Source organism: Scomber japonicus, chromosome 12 (assembly GCF_027409825.1).
Source record: "Scomber japonicus isolate fScoJap1 chromosome 12, fScoJap1.pri, whole genome shotgun sequence".
In the NCBI taxonomy this organism is placed as follows: domain Eukaryota; kingdom Metazoa; phylum Chordata; class Actinopteri; order Scombriformes; family Scombridae; genus Scomber; species Scomber japonicus.
The window spans coordinates 27,718,800-27,744,950 of NC_070589.1; the positions used below are offsets into that span (position 1 = coordinate 27,718,800).

Genomic DNA, 26,151 nt, shown 5'->3' on the forward strand with positions numbered 1-26,151 from the left:
ATGTTTTCATTATAAGGGAGATAACTTCTTATAAAGCAAGATTTATCTCTCATTTGAAAATGTATTCATTAGTTCATGTAGATTTTGGAATATAATCTCTGCAATATTAATATTTCATGTATATGCACAATACTAATAATTTCAATTGTGTGCAATATTCATATAATATAGGCTACATATATATTTATTTCACTTTAATCTGTGCAATAAGAATATCTGGTATATTACCACTCAACACCAATATTACTCTTGTAAATCTTGTAAATAATGTAAATAATGTCATGATTATTTTACTACATATTTCTTACTATTATTGTTCTTATAGGGGTTTTTGGTACTTATTCATTGTTCTTTATTATTTTTCTTATTGCTGCTTTTTATATTCTATTACCTGTCCATGTGCTGCTGTGACAATGCAAATTTCCCCATTGTGAGACTTATCTTATCTTAAAAAATAAATATATTTTATGTTACAAGTCAAAAGTCTGGCATGGGCAATTTTACAATAAATAATAATTAAAAAAAAAAAAAAAAGAATACATAGCCAGTGTTTAGTTACTTTCTCTCTCTTTTTCTCTCTTTCACAACAACCACACTGCAGGCTGGCATTTTTTTGTGTCTATGCAACACAGATTATTTGAGGATTTCATTACAATAACACACACACACACACACACACACACACACACACACACACACACACACACTCTAACTAACACAATCTAACACACACAAACACACACTTACTGAGGCGGGGTGACGTCATGGTGATCCACATCCCCACACACACACACAGCAACGGGAGGAGGAGGAGGAAGAGGAGGAGGGAGGAAGGAGGGGTGAGTGAGTGAGTGAGTGAGTGAGGTGGACACACAGCCGCTGATCCGCCGGTATCATGGCTTCCTAACCGAGGAAGTGAATGAAGAGCAAAAACAAGGATTAAAAAAAACAAAACAACTTTAAGACAGCGGGAGTGAGGGGCTTTGGGCTCCTCTCTTTCTTTTTTTGCCCCCCTCCTCTTCAAACAACACCACACAGGATCCAGGATAAGTCTTGTTTTATAGCATTTAATTGTTGAATCTTTGCTGTTCGTGAAAAACGGTGGAAGATGGCCGACCCGGCGGAGTGCACCATCAAAGTGATGTGTCGTTTCAGGCCACTCAACAGCTCCGAGGTGACCAGAGGAGACAGATACATACCCAAATTTCAAGCGGAGGACACTGTCGTAATCGCGGTGAGTTATATTAAATATTTTATCTTATTGAAGGGCGTTAGCTAGCCTCCCCTCCTTCCCTGTGGTTTAATGACTGGGGCCCTCAGGACGCCATGTTTGATTGTCTCATAGCTTTAACACGGTGAGTTAGCAACCTTAGCTTAGCATAGTTAGCCGACGCCTGACCTGTTCGTGACACACAAACACCTTAAAATCTACTTAATTAAAATCCTACGTAGTGCACAAGTCGACAGCAGCTGTTACTTTAACATTTTAACCCTTTTCACCGTGTTAATATCACCAATTAACTAGCTAGTGCTGCTGCTCTGTCATTCAACAAAGCCACACACACACAAACACTGACACACACACAGGTGGATAATATCATATCACCTCCGTATCTCTCCCATATCTATATAATGTTAACTAGATTATTATCACTGGTGATTTTTAGTACGTGGCAGTGCATGTGTTTAAGATAAAGGTATTAAGTTATGATTAGTTCCGAGTCAGCATAAAAAAGGGTGTAAGCCAGCTTTGATTGAGTGCTAACAGAGGAGGAGGCTACACACAGGCCAGCTGGTAGGTGACAGATTAGCCTGGCCTTGGTTAGCTGGGCTAGTTTATAATACTGCTGCTGCTTAATTAGAGGTAATATTAGCTATCTGACCAGCTGGACACACATGATCAACCCCTTTTATGTGTAGACCCAAGTAGAAATGACTTGAAACAATATGCTTTAATTTAAGATTAGGACACTAATGTCAATGACATGTACAGAAATGTCAAATTCAGTGTCAATGCAAGTTCAGTGGATAGTTGACATGCTTAATAACACCACATGTTCAATTAAAGTTTCAAGTGATTTTTAGTTAGGATGTTCATAATGGGATCCTGCCAAAAGACAACAACCTTTGGCTTTAATTACATGTGACCAGCAGCATGGGCACATGATCAACCTTTTTCTGTCCAGACCCAAATAGAAATGACTCAAAAATATATGCTTTGATTTAAGAATAGGACACTTCAAAATAATACCAATGACTTCCATAGACATGTCAAATTGCCTGTGCAGGTTCAGTGGATAGTTTAGAGGGTTAATAACACCAATGATTTTAGTTAGGATGTTCACTATGGGATCCTGTCAAAAGACAACAACCCATGGCTTTACTGTGTAGACCCAAGTAGAAATGACTCAAGCTAATATACAATGAAACATTTGCTTCAATGAAAGAATTGGACACTTCAAAATAATATCAATGATATCCATATGAATGTCAAATTGCTTATGCAGGTTCAGTGGATACTCTATATGCTTAATAGCACCACATGTTCAATTAAAGTTTTCAAGTGATGTTAATTAGGATGTTCACAATGGGATCAAGCCAAAAGTTTGTTGTCTTTTATACACTAAAAGATATTTAAAGACAATAAACTTTGGCCTTAATTACATGTGACCAGCAGCATGAACACATGATCAATCTCTTTCTGTGCAGACCCAAATAGACATGACTTGAATAAATATGCTTTAATTAAAAGAATAGGACAAATAATAATGTCACATTGCTTATGCAGGTTCAGTGGATAGTTTTACATGCGTAATAACACCACATGTTCAATTAAAGTTTCAAATGATTTTAATTAGGGCGTTCACAATGGGATCCAGCCATAAGACAGCAACCTTTGGCTTTACGTACAACCTTTTCTCTGTTGACCCATGTAGAAATGATTATATCTATTACATAATTAACACATGGTTCAATTAAAGAGTAGGACACGTCCAAATGATATCAATAACATGCACAGAAATGTCAAATTGCATGCAGGTCAGATGTCCTCTACCTTCAGTAACTGGACACTCACTCACTTCACAGTGTTAATATCACTATATGTTCAACTCAATGTAAAGTGAGGGGTTATTATCGTCTTTTAATCAGGACTTTCACAATGGGATCCATCTAAAGTTTGTTGTCTTTAGTGTAATTAGCCCTTTAGTCTCACACACACACACACACACACTCAGACATAGAGCCCTCTGGCATTTGATAAGGATAATGGTATATAGGCACAGTTTTCATGCACACAAAAGAAGGAAATGCCTTTTCACTAATGCCGTGTTACCGCCACTGTAATGGGGCGACGGAGAATTTGCCCTTAGGTCTTAGCTTTTTATAAGCGATGTGCACTTGATGCTTTGTCATCATTGGCTGGCGCACACACATATCTTTTTAAGAGTCACTGTTTACACAATTGAAACGATGGCGGGATTAAAAAATCACTCTTAGACGGAAAAGGGTTGGGTCGGCCTCACAATGCCACTGGAGTCATTAAGAAAGCGAGACTGTGTTCATGTACATGTTAAACAAGCTGAAGGCAATGGCGTGTCGCTCACAATGAAACGTGGTTAAACATTAAGGTTCTCTTTGTGGCAAACGATCACGCTCTTTGTGGACTTTGATGCCCTTGCAGTACACCGACCAATGAAAAGACAGCTCTTAAAGAGTTTACAAGGCAATAGAAACTGTTTTTTTTCACATCTACAAAGTTGTATGTTTTTGCTGAGTACATATCTTTATTTTTTTGGAGTTTAACCCTGAAACAGGCAGGAGTGGAAAATCAGATGTGGAAACTATTCTTTTTATGTACTTTGTTGTTAGTAGTTATCTCATTTGCACCGAAGTAAAAGCAGCATTATGTTTGTTAAAATGTACATTTGAAATAACATTGGCACCATTTTGGCACCAAAAGTAAGACTGAATGCTCCTGAAAATGTCAAATGGTGTAACTAATATTGAGCAGGACATATCCTAGCCTTGCTTTGCTAAAGATTGATTATTTATATTCCACATCTATTTTCCTTTATATATGATCAGATTTTTATGAAGAAATACTGGTTACACCAATTGACACTGGGTTACATCACATCATTGACCCATGTATCTCTTGGTGCACGCTGCCTGTTTAAGGGTTAACTTCTAAAACTATTAATTTTCTACCGTGGTGACTTCAAGGTCAAGGTAACTTCATTAATACCCCAAGGTAGATCTGGTTTATAGTTTCAGGAGAGGGCATCACAACATTCAAACAGATACATACATACATACATACAAACTTCAGTGACAGCAGACAGTTAAAACACCACGAAGGCAGACATGGGCAGGTGCTCACAAGGCTAACTGATCAGGATTAAAAGAATCACTAAAATGCCAATATATATAAAACCTGTTAGGAGCATGATGATTCAGAGGACATGGATGATAAATAAACTGACTGAAACTGTCCATCCTGACTTCAAGCCTTGTTTTTATAATCTATTGGCGAGCGTGTTGTCCTGTCTGTGCCCGTCAGGCATGGTGCAGCCTCGGCCCCGGCCCATCCCAGTCCAGACCAGCTCAGAGTGCCAGTCATAGTGCCAAAATACCAGCACACACACATTGTGAAAGACGCAAGTGTTGCAGTCCAGAGCCCCACTAGCCTCTGCTCCTCTCTCTCTCTCTTTCTCTCTCTGCTGGGTGCATCTGCTTTTTTTTTTTTTTTTTTTTGACACTCACTCACTTCCACACTGTGCCCATAAGCAACAGGAGTGATTGAGTGAGTGGCAGCAGCGGCGGCACGGGTGGCGGCGGTGGTAGCACGGGCCTCGCCGGGTAATCCCCCTGTGTTTTCTCTCCTGGTAACCAGCTGTTCGACCAATCACAGCAGGCAGTTGGTCAGGCGCTGGGGCGATCTCACCGGATGAGGAGAAGGAGGGGGAGGAGGGGGGGGGGTAATTATTATGGTGATGTACTTTGTTTTGTAGATGCTCTTATCCAGGATACAGGATGACCGACTCACTCACTCACTGTCATTCACTTTAACTCTTATTTTTATCCATTTTACAACAATCTAAGGGTGTGGACTTTGTGTTAGGGCTGCTTCTCATCGCTCAGCTACTGCCTTTTTTTTATAAAAGACTCCTGGCACGCAGCTTCACAGGCCTCAGTGACGCTATGACGCTCTCAGATATTCACAGAGACTCACCAACTCGGCTTTGGCTCACTTTTTAAGCCTCTGTCTGCCTCCGTTTTTGCTGGAGGGAGAAAAAAAAGGTGAAGATTAAGTTTCCAGATGAAGCAGCACGAGTGTCCTCACATACTGTTCATATGCTGACTCATAATTAGTCTCTACACCAATTCACATTCATAAAATCCCCTCATCAGTCATTAATAAATGTTTGATTAAAGAGACATTCACACTATTTTATGATCCAGGAGAATCATTTATAGAATATGATGAATACAACATGTTTTAAAGCCGATTTTTAAACAAACAAAGGTAAAATTGGTACATTTGAATATATACAAATGTTTATCAGATGCATTTTATTTATTTTTTTGCTATACTGTGAGTGACATTAGGAAAATACCAGTGTATAGGGTGTTTTTACAGCTTCCAAATGTAAAAAAAAAAGGCAAATTTGGCCTGCCCTGCCCGCCTTTGAAGTGAAGATGAAGTTAGTTAGATGAAACAGCACTAGCCTTTTTCCTTTTTTTTTTCTTTTTGTTGCCCTGCTAGGTTTGCCAGTGTAGTGTGAGCGAGCGTGCAGCAGGTGAATTATTCATGCATCCATTACTTCCCTTCCCTTCCCTTCCCTTCCCTGTCACTTCCCCTTTCCCTGTGCAAAGAAAAAAAGAAAGATCAGGTCATTCCCTCGTGCCGTGCTTTCGACGTCACACACATCTCCTATTTGCATACAGTGACACGGCAAAGACTTGGCAAGAACACAACTTTGAGCTACTTTTAGATAAAAGTCAGGAAAAGGATTAAAAGAGGATGAGTAAACTAATAAATCATAACCTAGAAACATTTAACACACATTTTACCCACAAATAAGTGACCTATTTTGCCTAGCAACACAAATCCAATTAGATTTCATGCATCATTCAACAAGAATCATGTGGATGCTGCAGAATATAACCTTGGACTGTGTGGTGCTTTGCTGTCTCCTCCTTTGAATAGCTTCAACACGAGGGGAAGGCGAAGTATCATAACAAAGCCATCAGGAAGCAGGGACACCAGATAGAGGACTTCTGAATACTGTATAACAGCTGTAATTATGTTTTTAGGCAAGTAATCCCCATTAGAGAGAAGAAGTGTAGGTAACGATGAGGACTCTGGAGCAGCATCTGAGGGGTAAGATAGTGGGCAAGGTTAATTTTCCAGGATGTGGCTACTAGCTGGGAGTGAATTAACAACGTCTTAAGATGCTGCTGGGTCTGTCTGTGTTTTTTTAGATGTAACACAGTCTGTCAGTGGAAAGGGTGGGGGGGTTGGGGGGGGATTATGAGCCAGGGGTTGCAAATTAAGGACATCTCAGCTGCAGTAGAAGTGGTAGAATGATTCATTTAAATGCCGCCGGTGTTGCTTTAAATACCAGTGACATATGTGTGGATTCACCTCGAGGTGTTTATTTTTACGTAGCGTTTCCGAGGCGACGGGAGCTGCTTGTCCACATTTCCAAACATGAGTTGAGGCCTTCACAGGTGTTTTAAACTGCACCCGACAGTAGCTGATGTAATGAAAATAAAATGTTTTGTACCCTGTAGTATCAGATTTCGATGTGTTTTCCCTCTTCTTAAAGTTTTCACACACACACACACATAAGAACCACACCCATTAGAGACAGGATGAGTCAGCTGGGATTTCAGACCTTCGAAGACAACATGCCATCTCACTCGAACCTCAAAATCGCTTCTAGCATCATCATCCCCCCCCTCCCCCCTTTTGTTTCCCCTGAGGTTGCTTTCTTAAATCCAGCTATTGATCGCTATCTCATTTAAATCGTGTTTCTAGATTCTAACTCTGCAAACGGGATGTCAAAAAATCAGCCGCAGTCCGCTCGTTTGAAGCAAGACTCGGCTTCCCTGCGGTAAAAAGCTCAGCCGAGGTCGAGTTAAGTTCATGTAAATGTCGTGCGGAGAATTTTTTGAAGAGCTCCAAACGGGATGAGAGAGACGCTGGTGCTCATTTTCAAATTGTGACAGCTAGGGGCGTCCTGGTTGGTGGAGACGTTTAACACACAGAGTATAATCGCAGCGATCTGGGTTCAAGTTCAAGACTGAGATCCCAGACAAATGAAATAATAAAGCACATAAAAGAAAACACCTTGACCTTAGTCCTGAACAGTAATAAAAAGCACCCATAAAGCAACATATTAAAAAAATAGAAGGGAAGACTATTGTAGTAGACCAGGGGTGTCTAACTCATTTTCATTCAAGGGCCACATACAGACCACTTTGATCTCATGTGGGCCGGATCATTAAAAAGATGGAGGGAAGGAAGGAAAAACAGACAAAAGGAAAGAGGGAAGAAAGGTAGGAAAGAGAGACAGAAGGACAGATGGAAGAAACGGAGGAAGGAAGGAAGAAAGGAAAGAAGGAAGGTCAGATGGAAGAAATGGAGGGACGAAGGACAGATGGAAGGAAGAAAGGAATGAAGGAAAGAAGAAAGGAAGGAAGGAAGGAAAAGAACACAAAGGAAAGTGGGCTGGATCGCACCCCTCGGCGGGCCGGTTCTGGCCCATGGGCCACATGTTTGACACCCCTATAGTAGACAAAACACAATGCTCATTCTTCTAAAAATGGATTCAAACATCAATGTCTCCTTATTTATTTAAGTTGATGAAGTTTCAACTGGATCTGAAGCTAATGCTCTTTTTTTTTTAAATTGAAAATATACAAATGATAGAATATTTACCTGCTTTAGAGGCATATTCTCTTTTTTCTAAAATTCTACCAATACCCAAAAACAATAACACAAACTAAACCTCCTGCTGCTGGAGATACATGCAGAGTATTTCTGGCCGTTAAACTCCCGTTGAATCTCTTTTGTGTGTTTGTCAGCCGGTGAAACAGAGCAGCACAGATGGATCTGTTTACTGAACGTGTCACTCATGATCATTTTCCAGAGAGGCTGCAAGACAATGGGTTCGGTTTCAGTGTGTCGTAGCCAATACTCACTCCGCTGCTTCTTCTTCTTCTTCTTCTCTTTTATTTCAGGGCAAACCGTACATGTTTGACAGAGTGTTTGCATCAAATACAACACAGGAACAAGTCTACAACGCCTGCGCCCAGAAGATTGTAAAAGGTGAGGTCTCATATCTGTTTGTTATGTTATCAGTTTATTTACACATCAGACCTATGAAGATAATGTTATCCAAGCATTAAACAACACTAATAAGTCCTGTGCTGTGTCTTGTAGATGTTCTGGAGGGATACAATGGGACAATTTTTGCATATGGGCAGACGTCATCTGGCAAAACACACACCATGGAGGTAAAGGATATTATATATCTTACATTTAATGCTCTATGCTAGTATTTTATTTCTCTCTCTATTAGTGTGGGGGCTGATTGTATGTTTTAATGTTTCCATGTGTTTGTTTTATTTTTAGTATTCTCAAATTACATGTTTTTCTGTTTTATGTAAAGCACATTGAGTTGCCATTGTGTATGAAATGGGCTATATAAATAAAACTGCCTTGCCTAAAGGATGACTTCTGACAACAGCTGTTTATTCCCAGATGATCCAGACTGCATCATGTTTTTGAATACTATTTAATCTTCCACATCGTTATATGATATTAATTTTCTTTTCAATTTGTCAGGGGAACCTCCATGACACAGATTCGATGGGCATCATCCCCAGGATAGTTCAAGACATCTTCAACTACATCTATTCCATGGATGAAAATTTGGAGTTTCATATCAAAGTGAGTAGAGACACTAAGTAGAAGAGCCATTTTTGATCTTCAAGAATCACATTTTAAGTTCAGATATAAGCTTTAAAATGTGATATATGTGGCTCCGTGTCCTAATGTCAAACACAAACTGTTTGTACTCACAACAAACGACACACTTTCAGTTTTGCACGTTTTCTGTTTGTCATTGTGAGTCAGCGTGTTTGCTTCCTTTCCTTCCTATTATATGTTCGTTGATCTTTTACTCTCACTGTGCTCGTACCGATAGGAGTGACGGATGTAATGAAATGTTTAAACATGTAATGGTGAGAGCGTCACTTGCTGCAGTGTTTTTACAACATTATCTAAAATGTCTGACTGTCTGGAAATAAATTAGATTATTCAAGAAGAGAGTCGGAAAATAAAAAACACTATTATATTATATTATATTATATTATACATATGGCTTTTGTTTTTAGGTGAGTGTGAGTTTTGTTTACCTTACCTATCTGTAATAATTAGGAAATGCCATCTTGTATTATTAATGTTTTTTTTTAACTTAATAATATATTACTGTGACTCTGCTGTTTTGTGACTCAGCTGATAAAAATCTATGTCTGGAAACATCCTGATCTGTCTCTCTGGTCCGACCTCTCAGCTGGATCATCCCCAATAATGAAATTGTTTTTCTCTGATTACAGGTTTCATATTTTGAAATTTACTTAGACAAGATCCGGGACCTTCTGGACGGTAAGTGACTGTGACTGTGGAGTAAACACTGTAACCTTCTCCTCGTCCTGTAATTGTACCAGACGTGTGATAACAGACGTGACTGCACAAGCTGCTAAAAGCCTTAGATGTTGGACAAAATGATGGAGCATCTGTGTTAGCTGTAAATACACCAACTTTGTTATTAGTCAGTGTAAAAATGAAGTGCAGGAACTTGAAAACCAGTTATTGTTTTAGTTGTCTTATATATATTAAGGCAGCACAGTAAGAAGTATATTTGTTCCTTTATTACAAGTAATATAAACATGGTGAAGAATTGCTGTAGTGCAGGGGTGTCAAACTCACTTTCACTCAAGGGCCACATACAATTTGATCTCATGTGGGCCAGATCACTAAAAAGATGGAAGGACGGAAGGAAGGAAAAGAGGGATGAGAAGGAAGAGAATACAGGAAGGGAAAGGAAAGATGGAAGGAAGAAAGGGAGGAAGGACAGATGGAAGAAAGAGAAGAGAAGACCGGAAGGAAGGAAAGGAGGGAAGAGAAGACAGATGGAAGGAAAGAAGGGAAGATAGATGGAAGGGAAGGAAGGAAGGACAGATGGAAGGAAAGAAGGAAGGAAGGGAGGGAGGGAAGATAGATGGAAGGGAAGGAAGGAAGGAAGGAAAAGAAGACCAGAAGGAAGGAAGGAAGGAAAGAAGGACAGATGGAAGGAATAGAAGAGCGGAAGGAAGGAAGGAAAAGAAGAGAAGACAGGGAGGAAGAAAGGTAGGAAGGACAGAACGAAGGAAAAAAAGGAAGGAAGGAAACTGGGCCCGATTGGACCTCTTGGCGGGCCAGTTCTGGCCCACGGGCCACATGTTTGACACCCTTGCTGTAGTACAAGGATGATAAAATAGCATCATTTAAACAGTTAGAAATAAACTCAGCAACATTTCTCCTGTCTTCTTTTTAAAAAGCTTAAATTTGACTCATTAAGAGCTTTAAAGAGTAAAGCCGTGCATCCACAATAAGCCATGATGCATGAAGAGTAGAAAGTGAAACGCCCCGACTCATTCTTCTTCTCTTGTTTTCAGTGTCAAAGACTAATTTGTCGGTGCATGAAGACAAAAACAGAGTGCCCTACGTCAAGGTGAGAACTAGCCTCCTTTCACGTGTCAAAACAACCTGGTAAAACTTGTTAGTGTGGGTCATTAATCTCACTTCATGTTTTTCTTTTTTCTTTTTTTCTTTTCTTTAGGGCTGTACTGAGCGGTTTGTCTGCAGTCCAGAGGAAGTCATGGATACAATTGATGAAGGCAAATCTAACAGACATGTAGCAGTTACAAGTAAGATCCTGTTCTCATTACAATATCTGTTCATATATATTCTGCATGTGAGGCCAATGCTTTTTGATAGGGCTGGGTGATTATAGCAAAATCTAAATCACCATTAATTGAACTTTTAACCTCGATTACGATTAATGAACGATGATCTCCACCCTTGATGAACAATGATGTATTTACACAGTTTCTTTGGTGATATTTTAACACATGAGGATCTTTAGGGAGTGAAAATAATGATGTTTTAACTTTCATGTCGTCCTCCCGGGTCAAATTGACCCCGTCTGTTTTTGACAGTTCCTTCTTTCCTTCCTTCCTTCCTTCCTTCCTTCTTTCCTCTGTCCTTCCGTCCTTCCTTCCTCCCTCCCTACCTCTCTCCCTCCTTTCCTTCCTTCTTTCCTCTGTCTTTCCTTCCTTCCTTCCTTCCTTCCTCCTTTCATTCTTTCCTCTGTCCTTCCTTCCTTCCTTCTTTCCTCTGTCCTTCCTTCCTTCCTTCCTCCCTCCCTCCTTTCCTTCCTTCTTTCCTCTGTCTTTCCTTCCTTCCTTCCTTCCTTCCTTCCTTCCTCCCTTCCTCCCTTAACTCGAGGACAACAGGAAGGTTAAAGTGTGAAGCTGTGGTTAATGTCTAGTTGACTTGATTAGAACTATGTAAAGATCATGGTTTGGGTTAAAATCATCACTGGAGACAAGTTTTGAAATTCCTTAAAGATATGCAACCTTTGCTGTCATGGCAACAGTGAAGACCACCATTAATTGACATGAGCAAGATTAAGTCCATTAGAGTTTCTAAATGTCGGTTTCGATTATTTTTCGATGAATTGCCCAGCCCTACTTTTTGACTAAATTGATCAAATCATTATTTTTCTCCCTTTTTTTTTTTAGACATGAACGAGCACAGCTCCAGGAGTCACAGTATCTTCCTGATAAACGTCAAACAGGAAAACACTCAGACAGAACAGAAGCTCAGCGGCAAACTCTATCTGGTGGATCTGGCTGGTAGTGAAAAGGTACCAGAGGAGTTTCTTTTGTAATAGTTTTTATATATATATATATATATATATATATATATATATATATATATATATATATATATATATATATATATATATATATATATATATATATATATAATAAAATAAAGTCTGTTCTTTACTGAGCTTAATGTCTTTGATGTTCAGGTCAGTAAAACAGGAGCAGAGGGAGCCGTGCTGGATGAAGCTAAGAACATCAACAAGTCTCTGTCGTCCCTGGGAAACGTCATCTCCGCTTTGGCTGAAGGAACGGTCAGTAATTATTCAATCAATCAATCAATCAATCAATCAATCAATCAAACTTTATTTATATAGCACCGTTTATACAGACTAGTGAAGTTCAAAGTGCTTTACTGATTAATTGACAAGCTGATAATGAGACAGAGTAGAAAGAAAATAAGAATTATAAAAAAATAAAAGAAGTAGTAAGTAAATAAATAAAATGATTAAATAAATAAGCAAAGAGTAAAAACTAGATTAAAAAGACAAAATAAAAGTAAAATAAAAGATTAAGTTGAATACAAGCTGGACTAAAACTAGGGTTTAAAAAAGAGAATAAAGAACAAATTAAAAGACAGAAATTGAGACCAATGCACACAAGAGAAAATAAGAATGGAAATGTTTAGAAAATGTAAATAAAATAAGTAAATAAATAAAACAACTAAATAAGTAAGTAAAATAGGAGAGAAAAGGGGAATGGTTTATTAAAAGTTAGAGTTAAAACTAGGTTAAAATAGATTAAAAAGAGAAAATAAAAGATAAATATATAATAAATGAAGTAGAAAAATAAAAAGAAACTGAAATGTGCCAGTTGGTGCAATTATGGAAATCCATTAGTTGAAAATGTTTTGATAACCAGAGTAGCGCTTTAGGCCAAAAAAAAAAAGACCAACAGTCTAATGAGGTGAGTGTGTCCCCCCTCCCTCTCCCCCACATTATCATGTAGCCTACGTCAGCACAAGAAGTGTTGATTTAACCTCAGGTGATGATTTTTTATTTTTTTTTTGTAGTAAATTTGAAATGAGACATTACCGCTAATGTATCTGACAGAAGGGGAGCGGTCTGCTTTACCAGCTGCTCAACCCCCCCCCCCCCCCCGAAGCTAGGTGTGTATCATGTTTATCACTCATCACACTGTGAAATTACCGCTTTCACAAACATCTACAGGTCCTCTGTGCTGCTGAAATAACTTTAGCAGATAAAAACTTGACTCGGAGCAATGTTTATCTTCAGCTGTTTCATAGCCATTTCACACTTTTTTTTTTTCACTGGGATAAACGGATGGGTTTGTTCTAGCGAGCCGTCCCTCTGTAAACAACCTGAGGCAGACAGCCGCTGATGTGACGCTCTAAAACAAATGAGCTATTGTACAGACATGACTTACTCCCAGACTGTGTGTGCTGTGCTGTCTCAAGATATTACAGTGAACTGCTACAGCTTAGCCTCTTTATGTCAATACTAACAACATATTTATATATCAAGTTTTCTTCTTCTTTCTTTTTTTCTGTAAACTCATGAGAAGTGTAATTGAAGCTGTTGCATCCTGTTGGCTCCGTGCTGGTGAAACCTCAGACTGTCTTCTTCAGTTTCAGAGGAGCAGCAGCATGTTAAAGTGCATTATACCAGCTTAGAGAACATCTTAGTATTAGAGCTGGGTGATATGAGCAGAATATGAATATAATAATATTTTTTGACCAAATACCTCGATATCGATATTTGGACAATATTGTAGGAATGAATATTGGTGCTTTCTGATAAATAATCATCAGTAATGTGGATATGGGTCAGTGATAAATAAAGTTTGGCAAGATGAGCAATTAAAATATATCTTTTAAAGAATTGTCTTGAAAGCAGCATCAGGTTTGTTCAAATGTATATTTTGTATTTTTGTTGGTTTTACATCAGTTGAAATGATATTTGCACCATTTTTTAAAAGGCAAGGCACAATTCATACGCTGTGTAATTCAAAGTGTTTTACTAAAGCTGGAAACACATCATACTTTTTTTTTTTTTTTTTAAATACAACATTTAAACATTATTTATTAGGAAAAAAAGAAAAGAAAAATAAATATAAATAAAACACAAGTAAATAAATAAGTAAACATTGGGATAAGAACAGATACGATTTAAAGAAAAAAACCCCAAAAAACCAAAATACCTAAAAAAAAAAAAAAAAAAAAGTATTGAATTTAGGAGAAAGCGACAGTAAACAATAGTGTTTGATTTAAAAGAGCTGACAGTTTGAGCAGACCTCAGATCTACAAGAAGTTCGTTCCACAGATGAGGAGCATAGTCACTAAATGCTGCCTCACTTTAAAAAAAACAAAAGTAACACTGAATGCTCCTTTGTCAAATGTCAAATGGTGTAACTATACTGTATTTGTGTCTGTCTGCACACCAGGCCTACATCCCCTACCGAGACAGCAAGATGACCCGTATCCTGCAGGACTCGCTGGGAGGTAACTGTCGAACCACCATCGTCATCTGCGCCTCGCCTTCCTCCTACAACGAGGCCGAAACCAAATCCACCCTCATGTTCGGACAAAGGTTGGTAGACCAAGAAGAAAGAGAACAACCGCACTGCTGTTATCTAAAATTAGCCGACTGCATACCTTATTTATTAATGAATTTATTTATTTATAAGTGCAGCAATATATTTTTATTGATACTGTGATATGAGACTCGATGGCTTGTTGATATCGTGATATTATGATATGGCATAGGTGGTGTTTCTTTCTGTGTTTAACGGCTGCATCGTGGTAAAGTTATTTGCCTTTACACACTTAGTCATTATATGTAGGGATATGCTGGATTTTAGGCAGCAAAACAATATGGGCTGATAACATTATATGTACAGAATATAAACATAAACACTCATTTTTTTTGTGCAGTGATCCCTCAATTGTGGTTATTAATCACTTGTGACTTCGATATACAGTCAAGCCCGAAATTATTCATACCCCTGGCAAATTTTTGACTTTTTTTGACATGCCACTTTTTGTTCAAATGTCAAACATGACTGACAAAAATTTTTTTTTTCCACAATGATGCCTCTTGTACATTGTCTTATTGTCTTCTGGGAGACGCCTGTGTCATTTCCGGTCAAAAAAACAACTTAAAGTTAAATTTTGACTTAAAGTAGCTTTAAGTCAAAATTTGCCAGGGGTATGAATAATTTCGGGCTTGACTGTATATGTATAATGGATATATTGATATTTTACTGTTTAACAATAAACTTTATCATATATAATGACATCAGTGCTCTGAAGCAGTAAATTCAGCTGGGACTCTAATAATTAAATAGTATAGAACAAAGCATATTAAGCTTGAATGAAGGAAAAAGGAGCAAACATACTTAAAATGCTGCTTATATTTAACTGAGATATAAAAAAAAAACTGTCAGCACATATCGTACTACATAGTCGATGATACTGTTATATCGGTCAGGCTTTAATTATATCCACATTAGTGATGATTATTTATCAAAAATCCCATTTTATTAATACTTTGTGAAAATACCAACAGTCATCTCTACAATATTATTGCAATATCGATATCGAGGTATAAAAGGAAACTATCGTGATATTTGATTTTATCCATTTCGCTCAAACCTATTATTTTACCTGTTAAGCATTTTGAACTACATTAACCTGTATGAAAGGTGCTATATAAATAAAGACTAATTGATATTTTAATCACTTTCATCGAGTAATGAAAATCCTGAAAATCTAAAAAACCAAAAAAAAACTTGACTTAAGTAAGTAATAATGAGATAGAAAAGATGTAAAAGTAAAATAATTAATATCACAGAAATAGATCCATAATCTTTGTCACAGTTTGTCATGTGATGCTTCAAGCTTGGCTGCTGGTACATTATTGCAGCTTTTTGAAGTAATAATGATCTAATTAGTTCAGGTAATGTTAATCCTGAAAACTTTATTATGAGAAATAATGAGATAGAAAAGATGGGGAAAATAGTAGAAAATAATTAACACAGAAATGGATTGATAATCATGGTCACAGTTTGGTACATTTTTGCAGCTTTTTGAAGGAATAATGATCTAATTAATTCAGTTGTCAATGTGATTAAAACCTTTCCTTTCTTTTTCTTCTCCATTCAGAGCGAAGACCATCAAGAACACTGTGACGGTGAATGTGGAGCTGACGGCGGAGCAGTGGAAGCAGAAGTACGAGAGAGAGAAGGAGAAGAACAAGACCCTGAGGAACACCGTCACCTGGCTGGAGAACGAGCTCAACCGCTGGAGGAATGGTGAGCCTGGCCGACTCTACCTGCGCTGTGCACATAGACTGTATAAAAGAAATGGACGTAACATCCGTAACGTCACCCATTGGTTTGTGGACTGCTGCTCCGAAGCCAATAGTTTCGAATCTAGGCAGCGCCATCTTGAAAATTTCAGTGCATGCTGGGAAAAATAAAAACACGGATTGTACTTATATGGGCATGAGGCGGAGCGGGGAGGTTGCTATGGTTGCGAGGGCTGGATCTCGAGGACATTGGTCAATCAACCTGTCAATCAGGATGTAGCCACAGCCTAATGCATACCCTGCTTTATCGTCAAATATAAAATCAGGGAGGCCAAAATGTCACAAATGAACATCATACTGCATTGAAGAAGGCTTTAAACTAGCGATTGAGACCATAAACACATTTTGAAAACGTTTACTGAGGTTAGAAATCAAGTGAGAAGTTGGTGAATTCTCCATTGACTTGTATAGAGACGGAAGTCCTTTTGACACCAAAACGGTCGCCCCCTGGTGGCCTTTTGCTAGAATGCAGTTCTAATTTACTTCCGCGTTGGCCTCATTTCAGAGGACCAGAACTCCCCGCCCGGTTGTGCACTGGTTTTTTTGGAAGTTCTTAAATATCTATGTGCGATCTCTCTCCTCCCACCTCAGGCGAGAGCGTGCCGGTGGAGGAGCAGTTCGACAAGGAGAAGGCCAACGCCGAGGTGCTGGCACTGGACAACATCCTCAACGAGAAGCCGGCCACCACGCCCAACATACCCGGCAACCGCCTCACCGACGTGGAGAAGGACAAGTGTGAGGCTGAGCTGGCCAAGCTTTACAAACAGCTGGATGATAAGGTGGGGAGGAGACCAGGATCGGCTGGTTTTAATAATAATAATAATAATACATTTATTTTATAGAGCACTTTTAACAATGCCCAAAGCCGCTTTTACAGAATCAAAGACAAAACAATAAAACCATACATATAGATTTACTGAAAACACAATCACAATAAAAGCAATAAAGAGAAGAAGAAACAAAAATAGAAAAACAATCAAACAGTAAAAGCGGATTTAAAACGGTGAGTCTGCACAAAGTCACAAAGAGACTTCTTACACATTGAAGTAGGGGAGGGAGAAAGGAAAATAGGAAAGAAGGAGGGAGGAAGGAATGGAGGAAAGGAAAGGAAGGGAGGAAAGGAAGAAGGAAGGGAGAAAGGGAAGGATGGAGGAAATAAGGAAGGTAGGAGGGAGGGAGGGAGAAAGGAAGGACAGAGGAAGGTAGGAGGGAGGGAGAAAGGGAGGAAAGAAGGAACAGTCAAAACAGACTGGGTCAATTTGACCCGGGAGGACGACAGGAAGGTTAATACATAATAATCCTCATTCTTTCTGAGTTTTGTTTCATATTTCCATGCTCATACAATTCCCAAACAGTGAATTATTAATGTAATAGATGATCCCTTTATTTTTTTCTCAAGGCTGCTAAAGTTGAACTCAGTACTTCACTTTGTTCCTTGAAGTCACTCAGACCTGAGGTTAATATTAATATTGCTGTGTGTCTCTGCTCTGTACAGGACGAGGAGATCAACCAGCAGAGCCAGCTGGCAGAGAAGCTGAAGCAGCAGATGCTGGACCAGGAGGAGGTGAGTACTAGAGGTTTGGGTTGGTGGAGGGGAGAGGGGGAGAGGGGGAGGGGGGGGGGTGTATCATGTGCAGCGTAAACTTCTGATCTTTCTATTCTCAGAGGTGTGAGGAGACTTAACACATGAAGCTCTCAGAACAGTCAGGTTGTGTGTGGATTTTACTTTTTCCAGTCGTGTTGCTTTGAAGCTGCCGTCTCTACTGTGAAGTTTGATTTAATTTAAAGGATTAAGGCTTTAAAGGATAGCTTAATAGTTTAATAGCAGTGTAGAGCTGGTTGTCGATAACCAATCATGAACAGCTGCTGTCAGACTCTCTGTCCGTGCTGGAAGGAGGCGGAAGGAGGGATCATGTGAATCATGTGTAGTTCCTCTTTAATAATTATGTCCATTAGTCACATTTTACTCACTGGTTGTTATTGCTGGACTTGATGTGTTTTCCATAAGCAAAGCCAGTCATGTGCACACTATATGTATTTATATTTAAATATATATCATTTACTCCCACGCTATACTACAGTGGTGTGTGCATCCTTCAATTTTAGAATGTAAAGAAAAATCAGCACAACAAATCAAAGTAAATATCCAAATTGCCGCAGCACTGATGCACTCAAAAAGCAAATCACATAATTACCCTCTTCTCTCTGGCTTGCAGCTTCTAGCCTCCTCACGCCGCGATCACGAGAACCTCCAGGCAGAGCTGAACCGTCTGCAGGCGGAGAACGAAGCCTCCAAGGAAGAGGTGAAGGAGGTGCTTCAGGCTCTGGAGGAGCTGGCCGTCAACTACGACCAGAAGAGCCAGGAGGTGGAGGATAAGACCAAGGAGTTCGAGGCCATCAGCGAGGAACTCAGCCAGAAATCGGTGAGCTGAGGACAGATGTCAGCATGCCCGAAGACACTGTTGCGCTTTAATTTTGGCCATGTGTCCTTTGTCTGTCCTTTTATTTTGGCGGCGTTATAGTGTAGCACTCACACATGCACCACTATAATTAAACTTGTATAATCTGCAGGATTAAAGATGACTGCTTCACATGCAGCCATGCTCACGTACACACATCTACTGCTGCTACAGCTCCTTTTTTCTGTTTCACTTTTTAAAACCAGTCCAGGTTTGGCATTCACTGTAAAGTAAAATAGGACGCTGCGGTTTATTATATAACCTCATTCTCATGATGTGTCTCTTGTCAAACTAGTTAAGCAAGAAATAATAAATCACTTGATTGTAGAAAGGTAAAAAAGAGTCCTGGATTCATGAGAATTCCTTTTTTATTGGATAAAGCAGAGAATATGAAGACACAACATAATAATGTAGCTATTGGGATTATGTCAACCTGTGTCAATGATAAAGTAAAAGAGAAAGATGAGCAGTGTGAGTATACAAAACAGTAGAAGAATATATTATCTGTATCTGGTGGTAAAATCTTCTCCTCCTTCCCCCACAGTCCATCCTGTCATCCCTGGACTCTGAGCTCCAGAAGCTGAAGGAGATGTCCAACCACCAGAAGAAGAGAGTGACGGAGATGATGTCCTCACTGCTCAAAGACCTGGCTGAGATCGGCATCGCTGTGGGCAGCAACGATATCAAGGTACTGGAAAGGTTTCTGCAGCGTTACCGTAGCAACACCAGCTCCTAAGCTCCTGGGAACCTAGACAGAAGTGTTTAAAATTGGTGAAATGTTGAGAATAACTTTGATAGCACTTATTTGGAGAATAGACGACTTATTAGAAAATGCATGAACAACTAAATAGATATTCTGATCTTCATCTTCCCTCCCGCTCATCTCTTCCTCCATATTGTGTTTCAACTCTCTTCTTCTGTCCTTCCAGCAACACGAGGGCGGCAGCGGTATGATAGACGAGGAATTCACGGTGGCTCGTCTCTACATCAGTAAGATGAAATCAGAAGTGAAGACCATGGTGAAACGCTGCAAGCAGCTGGAGGGCACCCAGTCAGAAAGCAACAAGAAGATGGACGAGAACGAGAAAGAGCTGGCCGCCTGCCAGCTGCGCATCTCTCAGGTACGCAGGAAATGAACCACCAAGCACACCGTGACCTCTAACTGTAACACAACTCATCCTCCTGTGTGTGTGTGTGTGTGTGTGTGTGTGTGTGTGTGTGTGTGTGTGTGTGTGTACAGAAATAATCATTTTATTTTTGTATCCATATAAAAAGTATTAATAAACACAATGTCTTCTGTTTCCAGCACGAGGCTAAAATCAAGTCGCTGACAGAGTATCTGCAGAACGTGGAGCAGAAGAAGAGGCAGCTGGAGGAGAACGTGGACTCTCTGAATGAGGAACTTGTCAAGCTCAGCGCTCAGGGTACAACGCCACGAAACTCCATTCAAATACTAATAGGCAATGAATTAGGGCCGCTCGATTATGGAAAAACTCATAATCACGATTATTGAAACAATTTTTTTTAACTTTAGAAACATGCTGCATTAATTAATTTTTCTCTCCCAGCAGCAGCCTTTTATCTGCCGCTTAACGCAACACACAGCAGAAAATGTGCAGAGATATTAGAGCTGAGCTGGTTACCATGACGACAGTTCACACAACACTTCCTGGTTTTTAATAATTAGTCAGTAAACTCAGCATCGTCTGACGCAGGCTGGAAACTCTGCACTTTTATTTACAGTTAAAACATTTCGCTGTGTGTTTCAGCTTCTTCTGCAGCAGCTTCCGGTCTTAGCTTTTCAAAATAAAACCTTTCTTATCGAGCACTATCTCATTATTATTATTAAAAATAGTTTCCCCTCGATTTTATTAGTTTTTAACTCGTTTGGCCCCTAAATTGATTGTAATCATCAAATTTCGATTAATTGAGCAGCCTTACAATGAATCCTAATTCGAGCTGTAGAATAAAAAGAAAAACAGGGTTAGGGTTAGAGTTAGGGATTTAATTTAACCTCAACAACGTCAGCCAACTTGAAGGATGTGTTTGGTTTCAAGCAGAGATTTTCTGCTTCCAAAATTTATAAGAACTGGAGATTAGTTGGAAACACTTTTTGTTCCAGTTGCTTCCTGAAAATGAAGTACAGTGTGTGAATGGAAAGTGCAGTGTAGTATTTGCAGTATGGAGGACTTAAGCAAGTTTTGGGGGCGAATAACATCCAATAAAGTCACTGTTTTGGCAGGACTGCAACTTTAGGGCCGTGTAAACACCAAAATCCCCAAGAGACAGACTTGAGTGAGCGACGAAGTGACACCATTAGTTGCTGAATACTACTACTTCCTGTATCAAATTAAAATGAAAAGTCCTTAAGAGTTTCATATATGAGATTTGGACTTTTATTAGGGCCCAATATCAGAAATCACAAATTTGCCAAAAAATGATTTATAATCTCACACCCTCAATCTTTACACTTAACACTTTAAATATATCATGGCTTCTTTTCTTACACATCATTTTTGTAATCGACATCCAACCCTAACTACTGTTTATAATCTCAGATTTCAGTGGATACTGACGGCGAATCATGTTTGTGTTTTTACAGAGAAAGTTCACGCAATGGAGAAGGAGAACGAGATCCAGACGGCCAATGAAGTAAAGGTACGTGCCTCAGTCTTTTTAACCAGGATATAACTGAACACTAAAGTTTTACAAAGAAGGCTTGTTAAATCAGATTAGTGTCTGTTCTCACACATAGAAATATAGAAATGTAAAATATTGTGTAAATAATCCCAACATGCAAATTCCAAGTGTAGCTGTTTTATGTTATTTGGGACATTTTTGCATGTTTCTTTCCGTGTGTTTGAATGTGTTTTTGTCAGTTATCGCAGTGCTTATTGTGTGTTTGTGTTTGTGTGTGTTTTTACAGGAAGCGGTGGAGAAACAGATCCACTCCCATCGCGAAGCTCACCAGAGGCAGATCAGCAGCCTGAGAGACGAGCTGGACAACAAAGAGAAACTCATCACCGAGCTGCAGGAGTAAGAGTTCTTCACTCTCTGTATATAATTACTCTACGTGCTGCTGCTGCTGTTGGCTTCAGTCACTCCTCTAATTAGTGGTGAAGTTACCACAGAAAGACTTTAAATAGACAGACAAAGGGAAATGTTAAATAATAAGGAAGACAATGGCAAATACAGGACTGTTCCTACAATACAAGAAAAACTCCCACATATTCATTATTGACACAAAATATATACACTCATCCAGTCAGTGTGTGTTCATATTAACACCATGAATGCTTTTCCTTTCAGTTTGAACCAGAAGATCATGCTGGAGCAGGAGAGACTCAGAGTGGAGCATGAGAAACTCAAATCCACCGACCAGGAGAAGAGCCGCAAACTGCACGAGCTCACGTAAGTCACACACACATATATTGGTCACTTTTTTGTTTTTATCAGTATTGTTCAAATGTGTAAAAGTTTTTAATTGTACTTTTTGTTGGTGTTCAGGGTGATGCAGGACAGAAGGGAGCAGGCCAGACAGGACCTGAAGGGACTGGAGGAGACAGTGGTGAGTTAATCTAAATTAACTGATGATTTAAAGACACCCGATACAAGGAAAGAACATTTACAACCTTAAATTAGATATAGACTACAACCTGGATTTGTGTTTAAGTCTCTAACCACATCCAGTACTATTTGATTTCATTCATTTTATTGGATCTTGCCATAAGTAGAATTGATTTTGTATTGTTGAGCTAAAAAAAAAAGAAACAAGTCTCATCTTCATTTTTTTTTAAGTAAAAGAAAAAAATTGGAATTAATAAATCATTTTGAATGTGACTGGCATAAAAAAGGAGGAACATCTGTTCACATCTGTTAAGTTTATTTTGTTTTGTTAAACTTTACACCAAAAAATGACAGATAATATACGGAGCAGGGAGAGGCCGAAAACCCAAATGCTCTTATTTAAAGCCTCCAACTTAAAAAATGTTCAAATTAAATAATGCTGCAGAAAATAATATGACATAGAACAAACCAAATAATTACAAATATAGATAATAACAGCAATTAAAAAATAAATAAACATGGACAGATCTGCCAACTGAAGGGTTATCAGTTTAACTTTGTGCTTGTTCTGTTTGTTTATTAGCATTAGCATCCTCCATTAGCTATAACAAATGCTAATAGCTATTCTTCCATTCTCATACTGAAAATACATGATGAGGTCCGCAAGAAAGAAAAATAAAATAAAATGAATACAAAATGATATTAATACAAAAAATATAATAATGTAATATAATGTAAAACACATGCAGCTCCTCTCCATCTACAAAGTGAGGAGTTAAATATATATTCATGACAACAGATTATTTCATTATTCATCATGTTTTGCAGATTCTCCCTTTTATTTCTGTGATGTGTAAAGGTAGAGAGTTCATAAATTTGTTCTTTCAATCTCAACTTTTTTCTGATTTTGATTTCTTGTCTTTTTTTTTCATTTTAAGGCCAAGGAGCTTCAGACTCTGCACAACCTGCGAAAGCTGTTCGTACAGGACCTCGCGACAAGGGTTAAAAAGGTGACCTGCCATGAAAAGAAAAAGCTTGTTTTACAATAAAAGGGATTTTTTTTTTTTTTTAAAGGCACAAAAACTACATGATTGCTAACAGTGGCAGTTTTAATGCTTTTGCTTTATTTGTTGTGCAGAGTGCTGAAATGGACTCAGACGACACAGGTGGGAGTGCAGCTCAGAAACAGAAAATTTCCTTTCTTGAGAACAATCTTGAGCAGCTCACCAAAGTTCACAAACAAGTAAGAGTTTATACAGTTTTCCCATCCTTTATTCCACATTTATCTTTCCTGCTACTCTTCTCTTTCCTCGAGCCTGTGTCCTCCTCTTCTTTCCCCCCATGTCAGACTGTCAGAGTGTTAATAATAATAATCCGTCCCCCTGCAGCTGGTGCGTGATAATGCAGACCTGCGTTGTGAGCTTCCAAAACTGGAGAAGCGTCTTCGGGCTACAGCTGAGCGGGTCAAGGCCCTGGAATCTGCTCTGAAGGAGGCCAAGGAGAACGCCGCCCGCGACCGAAAACGCTACCAGCAGGAAGTGGACCGCATCAAGGAGGCGGTCAGGGCCAAGAACATGGCCAGGAGGGGACACTCGGCCCAGATAGGTGAGCACTGGAGGATTGGACAAGGTTGCTTTGTGACACAGCGCAGTGGCTGATGGGAAAAATGGTGTATAGACCCTTTAATTTAAGTTTTTACATTGAGATAAGCAGCAGTTTACATCTAGCTGCATTTAAAGCTAATAAGTTGTGTCACAACAGTTTATTTAAATTTTCTATAATGAAAGAATCAAACTGTAGATTACAAAGCGACAAACAGCGATTTCAGCCAGAATCACGTCATCTATACTATTAAGATTTCATTTCACATCCTCACTCTCTCTCCTCTTCTCCTTCTCCCCCTCCTCAGCCAAACCCATCCGGCCTGGGCAGCAGCCCGTGGCGTCGCCCACCCACCCAAACATCAACCGCAGCGGAGGAGGCTTCTACCAGAACAGCCAGACGGTGTCCATCAGGGGAGGAAGCGGAGCCAAGCCAGACAAGAAGTAAGTGGAAGGACTTTTTTTTTTAATGCGAGTTAACAAGATAATGTATCATCTTTAGAGAAGAAAGAGAAAAAAAAAGCTGTATCTGAACTGGTGGAAAGAAATGAGATGCAGCTGTGAAAAAAAAAAAGATGTTCGGATCAATTCTTATTAAATAATGTAACAAAGTTGATTAAATCTCAAGATGAAGGGCATTTGGGTGTCATAATAGTTTAAGAAACAGCAACATCTGTTTCATTTTACAGATGTGGGCTTGCGTTACATGTCATGGTTTACTGCACCTGATTTACTACTACTATTTTAATTTATAATAACTTTTCCACTTTTCCAAAGCTGAAGTTAACAGAGTTTAAGAGGTTTATAATAGGAGAACACAGTAAGACTATTAATGCTATTACTACTTCTAATAATAATCATCATAATAATAATAATGATGATGAAAATATTAGAAGCTCCATTAAAGACAATCATCTCCGAGATAAAGAATGATTAAAATGTCACATAGAAGTATTTCTTTTATCACTTTTTCCATAATTAGGAGATAATCTTCTGGTTTTCTTTACACAAAACATCTGTTGTGTGTCTGTTCATCCTGGGAGAGAGATTCCTCCTCTGTCTTTTGTTTTTTTTTTTTTTAGGGGGAGTTTTTCCTCATCTGAATCACAGGTCTAAGGATAGAGGATGATGTATTGCTGTACAAAATAAAATTCACAGTATTTGTAGATAAGTGACTTTGTGGAAAAAGCAGCTGTATGATTGTAAATGATGTCACGATTATTTTATTATATATATGTTGTTTGTACTATTATTGTTTTTGTTCTTTAGTCTTTTTTCTTATTGCTGCTTTTCTATTTTTATTGTCCACTTGCTGCTGTAATAATGCAAATTTCCCCCATAGTGGGATTTATAAAGGAAAATCTTATCTTATGAATCCAAGCTTCCTCCAGTCGACTGTGTTTGTTACCTTTATGCAGCTTGTATGATCACACAAAATAGACCATTTGCTAAACATTAACCTTTTTAATCGTCTCCATCTGCAGCTGAAGATCAGAGTGACAGAAGGACGACATCACAGAAGAAGAAGAAGAAGCCAATATCACCCCCCCGCCCATCCCGACAACCTGTCATTCCATTACAGCGGACAGGCTCCTCGTCGCTGCTCCGGAGCCACGAAGGAGTCTCTGAATTATAAATATATATATATATATATTATAAATATTCCTGGCCTGTACAGCTCCAATCCCCCCCTCCCCCTCCCCCCCAACAACACCACCACTACCACCAACACCCACCCATCCATTCACTCTCCCCTACACGACCCCCCAACCCCCCAACCAATTCTCACTATGACTTATCTCTATTTTTTTTCTCTCTCTTACTGGATATAATTTAAAAAAAAACAAAAAAATTTAATTTACCAACCAACCAAACGCAGTCTTGAGCGCAGCCTCGGCGAGCGAAACCGCACACGACTCGAATGTGTAAAAGCTTCGGTTTCGGGGTTGTTTGAATTTTTTTTTCTTTTTTTTTTTGCACAGTCTGTCGTCATCTTGTCGTCGTCGTGCGAGTTTAGTTTCTGCACTGTGCCAAGCTGAATGTAACGGTAGCAAGATCCCAGAAAAAATAAACTAAAATAACAAAACACCTAAAAACCAATATTAAAAAAAAAAAAAAAAAAGAAACAAAAAAAATAAAAATAAAAGGAGACCCTACCACAAGAAATAGCTTGACCCCTCCCCCCCAATA

The 26,151-nt window shown here is 38.9% G+C and overlaps 1 protein-coding gene across 1 annotated transcript; it reads left to right on the plus strand.

Moving 5' to 3' along the window:
- The first annotated feature begins 883 nt into the window (after positions 1–883).
- Positions 884–25,931, plus strand: LOC128369404 (kinesin-1 heavy chain). Its single transcript, XM_053330441.1, has 26 exons — positions 884–1,234; positions 8,251–8,338; positions 8,453–8,526; positions 8,858–8,962; positions 9,631–9,679; positions 10,732–10,787; positions 10,896–10,983; positions 11,860–11,984; positions 12,156–12,260; positions 14,410–14,555; positions 16,130–16,278; positions 16,926–17,113; positions 17,830–17,898; positions 18,551–18,757; positions 19,338–19,481; positions 19,723–19,914; positions 20,100–20,217; positions 21,396–21,451; positions 21,720–21,829; positions 22,103–22,204; positions 22,301–22,361; positions 23,299–23,370; positions 23,499–23,603; positions 23,749–23,965; positions 24,270–24,405; positions 25,446–25,931. The coding sequence occupies exons 1-26, from the start codon at positions 1,109–1,111 to the stop codon at positions 25,447–25,449; spliced, it is 2,892 nt and encodes a 963-aa protein (XP_053186416.1). The 5' UTR covers positions 884–1,108; the 3' UTR covers positions 25,450–25,931.
- Positions 25,932–26,151: the final 220 nt, after the last annotated feature.